Raw genomic sequence first — 11368 nt, forward strand, 5'->3', positions numbered from 1 at the left:
GTCTCCTTTTGATGATACAAGCTGAGTATTTGGGACAGGATTAATTTGTTTACAGTCATGTTCAGATAATGGCGGGCTCTTGCCAAGCTAAAGAAACAGAAAAGTGCATATGATAACAGCATGCAACGCATTGCGCCTCGTTCCATATTACCATGGTCCGTGAGGGATTCGTTAAAATAGTTACTACACATTCAGAAGTACAGTGTATGTCAGAGTTTTTTTTGACGGGCGAAAACTTTATGTTTGGATCTTGCTGTTGACCGGAACTGTGCAAAGGGGACGAGAACGAGCAATAGCAAAAGAAACTGGGAATGAGTACACTTGTAAGGTCCATGAGGCCTTGCGAGCCGTTTAGATGAGAAGTTGAAACTGCTCAGTAAGCAGAACAACCAAAAGAGTAAATTGACGAAAACGTACACCACTTAACAGGTCTTTCAGCTGTTTAAAAATATGGCTCCAAGAGGATATTTTACCACAGGAAGTCTTTCAGCATTCATTTTCCTCGGAATAATCAGAGGAACTTTCTCTGTGGCGATTCACTTTGCGGTTCATTCTTACAAATCACCGAGCCTCGTATTTCTTCTTCGAACACCAGGGACTGTGGCACTGTATTTTGTTTTTATGGTTTTCCTTTCTAGTAGAGACAGCGAAGGCAAGGAAATATTCCGCAACAACTTCAGAACTGCAAAAAATTACTGGAGGTTTGCTGTGATGGGTTTTGTACAGCTTGCTGCTCCATACATGTTATTTATGTATGGACTGAAAGTGTTAAATCCTTCAACCGGTGGTGTATTCATGGCGGCCGCTCCATGGCTGTCTATTTTGTTAGAGCGATTGCCTTTTCTTAGGGTGAGTAGTTTGTCACTTTTTTTTCTGTTTTGGTAGGCTGTTGATACAGTTTGAATCCTTGCTGACGATGTAATATTGTCAATATTAAGCTGTCACTTTTGTTACAAAAACCGGAAGTTGAAATAACTGGGACTACTGAATAGCGTTCTAGTTGGCCTGAACATCACTCCTGTAAGCCTGAACATCACTCAGGTTAACCCCAATAATGCTCGGGTTAGCCTGTTTATGGTTAGCTCTCAATGATGGAAATGGTAACACAATGCAGTTTGAAATGTAGATACACTGTGGTCTGTCTGCATTTTTACCCTTCATCTCAGTGCAGTCTTCATTTTACCCTCAGTCAGCATTTTATCCTTGGTCTGTAGTCCGCAGTCTGCAGTCCCCGGTCCACATTTTGCACTGACCAATCAAAATTGTTTCTAGTGATTGATTATGAGAACTCATCCAGTTCTCAACACAAACTAACATCTTCCCATTTGGAGTAAAATAACCTAGAAGAAGGGGGTGAATAGGTTTTCGAATCGACAGATTTGGCCTTAAAAAGCGTATGGATCGTGGATTTTTGCAGTAAATCGAACGGATTCACAGATTTTGAAAACACAGTGGATCGTGGATCAGCTATGAATTTTGGCGCGGATTCCGGATCGCGCCTTTCCTCAAGTTCGGATCTTGGGTCCTAAACGAAATTTGGATCATAGATCTTTCTTCAGCCTTGGTCGGTATGTTAATGAGTTCATCCAAATTATTTTTGTTTTCGAATGAAGCTCATTTAAACTGTTAGTGGAATTGTACTGTGTTATAGTCATCAAGCATGTTGCCTTCTTTACTATTTGTGAGACACAAACAATGGCATTCACATTTACCAGTTAACTTTTGAACTATTACACTTCTGTTTCCAGATGTGGTTGTGGTTTCTGATTTGAACAAAAATATTGCCGGATTGACAGATTTGGCGAAAAAAAGGCACAGATCAGCAGATTTGCATACCCCTATTCACCCCTGTCCTAGAATAAGACCACACAAATTATATCACTATCTATACAGTAAAACCCTTTCAATGCAACCACCTTTTAGTTTTGTCTGTAACTTGTAGCGGTATCATAGAGGTTAAAATGGGTGTTAATAACCTGGCCCAGGTTGTTCAAAAGCCGGTTAGCGCTAACCCAGGATTTAAAGTTAAAAGAAGTTTTTTTTTTTTTTGTATAGAAATATCTTTCTGGTTGTGTAGTTTAAGATGAATCAAACTCAAAACTGAAAGACAAACAACCTAAACAGAAAACTGAACCGAAAAGTTGCAAAACTGAAATCAAAATTCTCGCTAATCCTGGGTTAGTTTAATCAGGCTTTGAACAACCCAGCCTTAGTGTTCATATTATTAGCTAGCATGGTCGTAAGGAGAGGTTCCACTGACGGTTCTGAGTTGCTCATGATTCAACAAAAACTTTTAACATACACTGTAACTTAATGGCTTCAAGGCTCAGTAGTCTGAGATATATTGTAAGGAGCCCAAAGGTTTCTAACCATGAAATCCTGAGTGCCCAGCACCCAAGCTTATATGAAAAAGTAAGTTTTCCCAGTCGCCCCCCAAAAAGTTAATTGCCTGTGGCACCCAGGCACTTCTAGAGCACAGCCTGGGCTTGTAGTTGACGCCTGCTTTTTTTCGTCCTACAGACTGGTTATCCAGTACCCACAAGCAAGTTTGCTGCAATTGCTGTTGGCTGTGTGGGTATCATCCTTGTCTCTGTTTCAGGCATTGGCTTAGCAGCAGAAAGTGAGGGTCACTGTGGTTATAAAGATGTACCAACACCTGATACAAATGAAACTTCAGTGATGGAAGTCAGCAAAAGAATTATGAACACTACTAATGTAACAGATGCCACTGTAAGGAAACAATATTGTACTCCGTTCACAGCTACAGAGCTAGCAACAGCTTTGCTGGCTCTCATTGGTGGATCGTTGATGTGGTCTATTAGTTCAAGTAAGTTACCATAGTCCACAGCAGCCTCCTTCATATGACAAAGATGGTCTTGAGGCTTGTCACACATGTTTTTCCTGCCTACCCTGTACATGTATAAGCATCTGCATCTGATCATCCTTTGAACGATGTGTAGATTCAAGTGAAGAAAGTATAAAAGATCACCCTGTGGGCACTTAAAAACATCATGACGATATTATATGATACTTAATGATTGAAAATATGGTTTTTCCTTGAATCCATTCATGCTGAGTGAAACTTTATTGCATAGCCCTCTACATGTAAGTTTAGATTTAATTCATGTAAAATAATATTTGATCTAAAGTTTCATTATTACCTAGCTTTACCCAATGTTGCATTAATGAGTTTTCATTTCTTCGCAGTATTTTGGCGTTCTAACCGAGGGAACATTCATTATGTCAGTGGTGGTGTTGGAAACAATATATTTGGTGGATGCTTTGCCCTTCTCCTGTTTCTAATACTGCAGCGATTTGAGGAAATTGATCAGGTACAGTTGTACAGTGTATGTGGTAATAATTGTAATTTGTGGCTTTCTCAGGAACGTAATTCTCGCAAATTACTTTTTTTCAGAAGATTGGACAAAAGAAAACAGAAATCATTTTTCCTTTAAGCTCAACTGACAATTTCACTTCATTGTCATGAAAGTGGCCTGAAAAACACCAATGTCGTTTTGTTTAACTTGCACTGTGGTGTGCAGTGCTGTATTTTATTGAAGTACCTTGTTCAGTCCATACTGGGGAACATTGATCTCTTACTGTGTTTTGCAAGTTGAAGGTTGTTGCCAGCAGGTCAGTCGATAACCTTGAAATTAAGACTTTAAGCAATGCTACTCCAATATGGATCCCTCACTAGTTTGGTAACATGTACACATGCTAGTTATGCAATGCTTTCTATTGGTATACCATGGGATATTCCACGAGTCACCTGCAGTTTCTTGGTACACACACAAGCCCAAACCAGGACGGAACAGTGCATAACTGTTTTACACGTATACCATGCCATAGAAAATACAGTGGCCAACGCAATCAATGCGACATACGCGTGGCGCATGCAGCGCATGATTGGAAGTTTGGGTGTAATGCCATTCAAAGTACAGTGGCTTTCCTGTATTCTGATTGGCTGTAGTTTCTATGGCATGGTATACATCTTTATCTTTTATGACAGATCTTGTACTTCTTTTATTATAATATGTTGGGCTTTTTTATCTTCAACAATGGAACCACTGTATTAACGTTTATGAGTAGATGCAAGTTCAAATAACATTGTTTCACATGTACTTTCTTTAAGATAAACTGGAGTGATGGTGCAGCAGTTCTCTCCATAATATTTCTCACAATAATTTCTGGTTGGCTGGCGGCTGTTATTGTAGATTACATGTACAAGGAAGTTGGTGAGTGTTGTTTTTAAAAAACAATTATTTTTTTGATCTCTTATATTATTCAACACATACATGTATACAGGTAATGTATTGTCACTTTTTTTTTGGGGGGGGGGGGGATATATTATTTTCTGTAATGTGTTGAAGTATATTGTACACCAGTACAGTGTATTGGAGAAAATAATGCTACTCCTAATACTGACAATGCTTGTAATTCATCAAATATTTTTCTCACACGCAATTGGTCTAAATGAATCACATGACTAAATATACATGTACATTGTACCCCAGCTAAAACAGGGGAATATCCAAGTGATATTCCCCAATTTCCACACTGCCATGTTGCAAAAAATATTTGAAGGATAATGAACACAATACAGTAGCCTCCATGTGGTGCAAACATGTGCTCAGATATGTGTCCTTGGACAATACAGTACATGTTCTGTTCCTCAAAGCTGACAGCTCTCCTTGACCTATGCTCTCAGGAAACGTTTTGCTTCTCAGAACTGATAATGTCTGTACACAAAATCCCTTGCATACATGTATTTTTGGGCCCAATGGAGGCTATTGTTTGTTTAGTAATTAAGTCAAAACCTTGCTTAGGCGTAATTGCATGTACACTTGTTATATTTTAATTGGACATATTTTGCAATTGTTGGTGTGGAAGGTAATTCACTTTTGTTTTGGTTTTGCATTAATACTACACTGAAGGCTCAGAAAGCTCACGACAGTTTGTCATCTTATCAGGGTACAATCGATTGGCTAACAGCAGGCCCATGTTTAGCTCAGACAGGAAGGTGCATATACATTGTACATGTATAGTGCATAAAACTGGACAGTGCATGTCATTTGTATATATGCTGTTTTTTCAACAGACATACTTAAGTCCAGGGTCTCTCTCTTATTTACCAATCAGCTTGCCATTGTACTGTACAGCTGCTCACTTTACCTCTATCCCTTACAACTCTCTGTCTGGTGTTGATTTATTTTATAGGTGCACTGGTGACCAACCGAGTGCTATGCCTTGTTCCATTAGTAGCCTGGTTTGAAGACTGGATGTTTGTCAGAAAATTTGAGATGCTGAATGTTTTGTACGTCACTATTGAGGTTGTTGGTAAGTACCGCACAGTTTACATAAACTACTTTTAATGCATTACATCAAGCACTGATTAATGAGACCGATTTCTACAGGCTAAACATAAAACTGCCAAAAATGTCTTGCAAGGGGCTGACCAGCTGCTAGGGGTCTAGGAGGATGTTTTACAAAGCCAAATGAAACCCCTTAAGTAAAAGAATCGAATACAATTAATCAATACATGTACAACACCCAAAACCTTAACTTTCTTACAAAAAAGCTTTATATCTATCCCATCATGGAAGTTTTACACTTGAACACCCCTCCCCCCCCCCCCAAAAAAAAAAGAAAAAAGACAAATCTATGCATATGCCTGGCTGACTTTTGAAGTACAAATGACAGTGAGTACCAAAACAGATTCCAGTAGCAAATCCCAGCCCTCTTAGCAGTGCCACAGAGGGGAGAGGGACAGGGCCTCCCATATGAAAACGTCTGGGATGCTCCTGAGGAAATTTGAATTAAACCCCTAAAAGAGTCCAATCTGGGCGTGGCTGGAGCTTTATTTGATCCCTAAAAGATATCACTTAAAATGGGATAGGCTCGATTACCAAGTAGACTGGATTCAAGAAAGCAGAGGAAATCAAGGCTAAAAATGGGAACTGTAGCACTTTTTTCATTGTTATTTCTTTGAGTGCACTCCAAAAGATACTTTGACAGCTAAAAATAGTGGCAATTTGTTAACAACATGCTAAATGAGTCCAAAAACCTTGATTTACACCCTTAAGTGAGACAACAAGCATCCCCGACCTTTTCATATGGGATTCTCCTCCCCCATCCCCTGGGCTCAACAGCTACGGTGGTCTGGTCATGCATAGTCAAGCATGCACAATTCCAGGCTAGTTGAAGTGTATGTGGGTTTACTTTGAAACAACAAATGGCACTAAATACCAAACAAGATTTTAATAGTAAATTGTAGCCCACTATGGTCTGGCCATGTTTGCAGTAGTGGATGGTACAAGTACTACATGTATAACTGGACTAAGCCAGTCATAGTACTTATAGTGTTCACTTTGAAAGGACAAACGACACTGAATACCAAACCAGACATTTACAAGTAAATAGGAAATTCCAGCCGACTTAAGTACCCAATATGGTCTGGTCATACCCAGACTATGATAGTCATGAATGGCACAATTTATGCAACTGGGCTAAGCCAGTTATAAACGTACATGTGGGCTTTACCTTGAAAGGGCAAATGGCACTAAATAGACCTTTTTAGCTTGGGCGGTTTGTTTTCCCATTTCAGACCACTTGATATTATCCGTTTAAATAATATTTATTCATATAAACTCGTTATAAAATTTGAAAGCGAAAATTCCCAAGGGTATTATCACATGGTCTGACATACAACACTGAACCAGATTCTTATAATAGATTCCAAGTCACGTAATGTAGATGGCTGGTCATGTGTACAGTCTTACACGGCACAACAGACCAATTTCGACATATTAAAATTCAGCCTAACACAATATACCCCAGCACGAGGCACTGGGGAATAAACCCCACAAAGTTTGTAGTTATTCCCCAGAGCCTCATACTGAGGTCTATTGTTTAAGGCTGAACTTTGATATATCGAAATTGGTCTATTCCTGCCTCTGGGCCAAGCACCAAAGGGCATGTAGGGTTTTAACCTTTGATCTTATTTATACTCTCTAGGTATAGTTCTTGTGTTTGTTGGCTTGACAATTTCAAATATGGAGCCAGAGAATCTTGCAAATGTGCTTCGTAGACCATTACTTAGTGATCGTGTGCAAGAGGTAAGCTAATACTTTCCGCAGCTTCTTTCTTCCAAGACATTATCGAGTGTAAGATACACAGTCAGGCTTGTCAAAGAGAATCGTCTGGTGGTTTTCCGTGGCCGCCTCAGTCGCGTGTTTAGCTTTTGTTTCTGTGGCACGAAGTAACTAGAACAGAAGTTCTGCCACAACCCTCCTTGGTTAGGATGCTAGTCCATCAGGTGCCATAGCCTTATACATGTAGATTTCCCCCCACCCCCCTGCCCTCGAATATTTTTTCATCTCACCTTGGATTTTTTGGCAAAAAGGATCAGTAAAAAGCAGGTTATACAAAATAACTACATTTAAGAAGCTAATAACAAGCGCCTAAGAGGGTAGGAGCCTTATCAACCTTTGGGATATAAAAAAATATTACTTCATAATTAAAAATATGGAGAAAAATTAAACAATAAAAATACTCTAGGAGACCTTTTGAGGGTTGTGTGCTAATGTCCAATTTACTGGAGGTGTGTGACAGAAATAATGTACCCCCAGTCCATTACAAGTTAACCTCAACATTTCCAGCAACAAAAGTAGTGAGATGGCTGTTTTATGATTGGTCGTTCGAAGCCTACGATCCCAAACCGAGCGGGTGAAATAAACCCTTATTGTAACCAAAGCTTCCCTTATAAACAGCGTGAGAATATTCTGTCCAGTGATTACTCGATTTTCTCTTTTCCCTGTTACAGACTTCAGACACATCACAGTTCTACCAGGACGTTAGAGAAACTGAAGACGCCATGACTTCCGACGAGGAAGTGAAAGACACGAGTTACCTTCAGTCGCGGACCCTTAACACGGGACGAAATCCCTTCCCTCCCCTGGTGGAGGTACCGAGACAAGATCAATGATACTCCCCATGTGATTCTGTAGCAGGTCCTCTGCTGTAAAACGTCATCAGTATGATCAGCGGCAGCATCAACGGCGTCAACGACGTCAACGTCGTTGTAGTCATCGCCATCGTCGTTATCATTATCGTCACTTGTAAGGCACACAGCACAATACTTCAGGTCCGTTTTAATGTGGTCGCTGATATTGCGCTGGAGCAGAAATGCAAATTTTAGACAAGCCATCTGTAATGAACGAGTATGATGGTACATGTTATTGTACAGGTTAGATAGTGCGTAAGGTCTTAGAAATGGCTAAATGCAAACATGTTTTATCGTAGTATAAACAGGAATATCCTTTAGCGCTTGTACAGATATCTAGATTTTAAAAGCATATAAAAAGCTAAAACCGTTTATTACACTTTTATAAAAAAAATATGAGAAATTTAGAAACACGTACTGGTTTGTCTTATGTTTTATGTTGCAAGTTTACACCGCTGATGAACATATAGTTTCTCGCAACTTGCCGAAATACCCACTACAGTAATTGGGAGAATTTGAAACCGTGTCCTCCAGCTGGTTGTAATGCTGCGTTACTCTTTTAATATTTTGAAAAGAAATTCGAGTAGTGGAAGGTGAAAGCCTTAACGTTTATCAACCCAGTCATCGGGCAAAGCAGGCAGTGGCTGTAAAGGTCCCGATTTGTTCTGCTGTTGCACCTGATTGGCCGAAATGTTAAACCCTCTGTGACTATTTAGAACATTTTTGAGGGCTTTGTGTAAAGAACTAAAAGGCTATACCTTGGTATGACCCCATTCTCTCAGTGATAGCTTGGAATGGGATAAATTCTGTCATTAAGAAATGGATCATTGGATAATGCAATTCAAGAGTTTTCATTGGCTTAGCCATCAGGCTATATGAGCCATTATACCATGCTCTACAAATATGGTATCTTACGCGTAATTTGGGGGGAGGGGTGCATTTTTATCTTTGCTTTGTTTTAGTTTTCTATATTTTGGCGCGTTTTTAATAAAACAGTCATTCCACTCGCGCTTGTCGGATATTATACGATTATAGCCGACTCATATCCAACGCGCACACGTGGAATAATTGTAAAGTATATATTAAGTATGTTGATATAAAGACGCGCCCGATGTATAACTGGTCATTATATGGATGGTTTTTCATTTTTTGTGTGTGTTTTTAAGCTTCAATTCTTTCTATGAATTTTTTATTTATCCCATAGAATAAACTCCATGCATATACACCGTAAGAGTTTACTGATGAAGAAGATATCTCGTAGAATTTTCTATAAGTAATAAAGTTTTCTCCAAGAATAGCTTGTCGACAAGCACCAGACTAAAACAATAATACAGATTTTTGTGGGTTTTTACATGGTCCTTCCATATATAAAACTTAAAAGTTTTTATTTTAAGAGAGCAGCTCGTAAGACGATTTTTGTAGAGACAGCCTGTGGTCTAGTGGCCCTTGTAACATTGATCTTGTAAAATTCATATAAAGGTTTAGAAAAAAATAACATGCCGCGTGTCAATCAAATCCATCTCTTCTCGGTTACTTACTGTATACAATGTGGTAAAAGACCCTGGGGGGTATTTCGAATCATTATTTAAAGGAGAAGGTCACTCCAAAAAACGTTTTTTTTTTTTTCAACGCTAGTAATAAAAATATTGCACTAAGTTTAGCCACTTACCGAAGTTTCAGCCTTTAAAGTGCAGGTTTTCTTTAGAAAAATTCGTCTCCAAAGAAGCCCAAAGTTCGAACATCGTTGCCGCCATTTTGAACACTTCTCAGCAGCCAGGCCGCGTTTTCGTGACGTCGTTCCGTCCGAGAGATTTGTTTAAATAGCTTCCGACAGACCTTTGAACTACCACTGTCGGTTTTGTCTGCTCTTAAGCCATATTACTTTGAGCCAAACATGCTCCAAACTCCGAAAAGATAGAATTGAAGTTAGTGTAGTGGCTAATCGCTTGGAAAAATAGATTTTGCTGACCTTGAGAAGGATGCCAAGTCAGTTGCAGGTTTTTCTCCTCGCCAATTTCGAGTCGGACGGAATGACGTCACATAAACACGGCCAGGCTGCCAAGACAGTTTCAAAATGGTGGCCTCCGAAGTCGCTGCTTTCGAGACGAATTTCTTCAGGATAGTGGGCACTTCAGAGGCTGAAACTTCGTTGAGTGGAAAAGCTGAATGTTTACTTGCTATAGGCGAAGACAAAAAAGTAAGCTTTTTGGAGCGACCTCCTTTAAGTATCAAAGCTTTTCGAAATTTTATGCAAGAATGAAATGAGTCCGGTCTCCTTGTTTTCTGGGTTTTTTTTTTTTTTTTCTTTTTTTTTTTAAATTATCTGGAAACAAATTACAGTACCAAATTGTTGGAAGCGGTCTACCCCCTACTTGCAACCCAGATTCCGTATGGCTGGTTAGACACGTATAATTCACCGCACGCTAACAAAAAAAATTACTTTGACAGCGAAAAATGGGAAGGGGAGGGGAGAAGAAGGAAGAACTACCTGCAAGCTCTACTAATTCGGAAAAATTTCCACCGATTTTTCATGGTTGAGTAATTGTTGACTAACCAGGCGCTAAATTGTCTTTTCGGTGACCTTACAATGTCATCAATCTCGTTCCCCTATCCCGCGCGTTTTCAGGCAGCGGCGACGGAACGCTCGACGCCCTGAACGAAACCACTCTACGGAACGATGCGAAACCTGAAGTTGTTGCATTTGGCATCCGACAGGATAGTGAGTGATTCCGGACGAAATCTAAGGCTACGGCGCGCGACACTACAGCCGAATCTCTATACCTATTAAGCGGCCCCCTATTAAGCGCCCAACCTTTATTTGGCGGTCAGCGGCCAAAGTCCCGGAAAAATTGTCACCTATACAGTGTTATAAAAACCTCTGTTCAACGGCCACCTCTATTAAACGGTCGTGGCCAGCTTCTTGCCGTCCCAAGGGTGATATTGTTTTGTTTTATGCCTCTATTAAACGGCCAGGAAGATTTGAAGTTGGACGTTTTTAGCCAGATGAAGGTAAAAGAATGACAATGTGGAATACTGAAAAAAAACATTTTCAGCAGTATTTATTAATTAAACAATTACAAAACAAAGTCTCGAAGCGTTTTAGTTTGTTTGTACAGCACACGAGCCAGTTCACAGACTCGTCGCGTCTGTACGCGTAATTGTTTTTGGCTTTTGTTAACGTTATGGACCGTATTATAACCATCAATGTTCTACTTTTTCTCCACTTGCATTTGTTTGTACTTATATTTGATAAACTGAAAAATGGACCACGCCTAACGTTGTTTTCGGGTGAACCTCTATTAAACGGCCACCTCTATTAAGCGGTCAGTTGTCTCGTCCCCGAGAGTGGCCGCTTAACAGAGGTTC

At 39.8% G+C, this 11368-nt stretch overlaps 1 protein-coding gene across 1 annotated transcript; it reads left to right on the plus strand.

Annotated features, from left to right (window-relative positions):
* Window positions 1–328: 328 nt before the first annotated feature.
* LOC110054732 (uncharacterized) lies at window positions 329–9517 on the plus strand. The gene is made up of 7 exons (XM_089277839.1): window positions 329–849; window positions 2521–2827; window positions 3208–3332; window positions 4133–4235; window positions 5218–5337; window positions 7015–7115; window positions 7823–9517. The coding sequence occupies exons 1-7, from the start codon at window positions 451–453 to the stop codon at window positions 7982–7984; spliced, it is 1317 nt and encodes a 438-aa protein (XP_089133965.1). The 5' UTR covers window positions 329–450; the 3' UTR covers window positions 7985–9517.
* The last annotated feature ends 1851 nt before the right edge of the window (window positions 9518–11368 follow it).

The sequence above is a fragment of the Orbicella faveolata genome, unplaced genomic scaffold, assembly GCF_042242905.1.
Source record: "Orbicella faveolata isolate gen_17 unplaced genomic scaffold, um_ofav_v1 contig_46, whole genome shotgun sequence".
In the NCBI taxonomy this organism is placed as follows: domain Eukaryota; kingdom Metazoa; phylum Cnidaria; class Anthozoa; order Scleractinia; family Merulinidae; genus Orbicella; species Orbicella faveolata.

Coding starts and splice junctions, on each gene's coding strand:
- LOC110054732 (XM_089277839.1), top strand. CDS start 451: ATGGCTCCAAGAGGATATTTTACCACAGGAAGTCTTTCAGCATTCATT. Junction 3,333..4,132: donor GATTTGAGGAAATTGATCAG/GTACAGTTGTAC, acceptor ACTTTCTTTAAG/ATAAACTGGAGTGATGGTGC. Junction 4,236..5,217: donor TTACATGTACAAGGAAGTTG/GTGAGTGTTGTT, acceptor TTTATTTTATAG/GTGCACTGGTGACCAACCGA.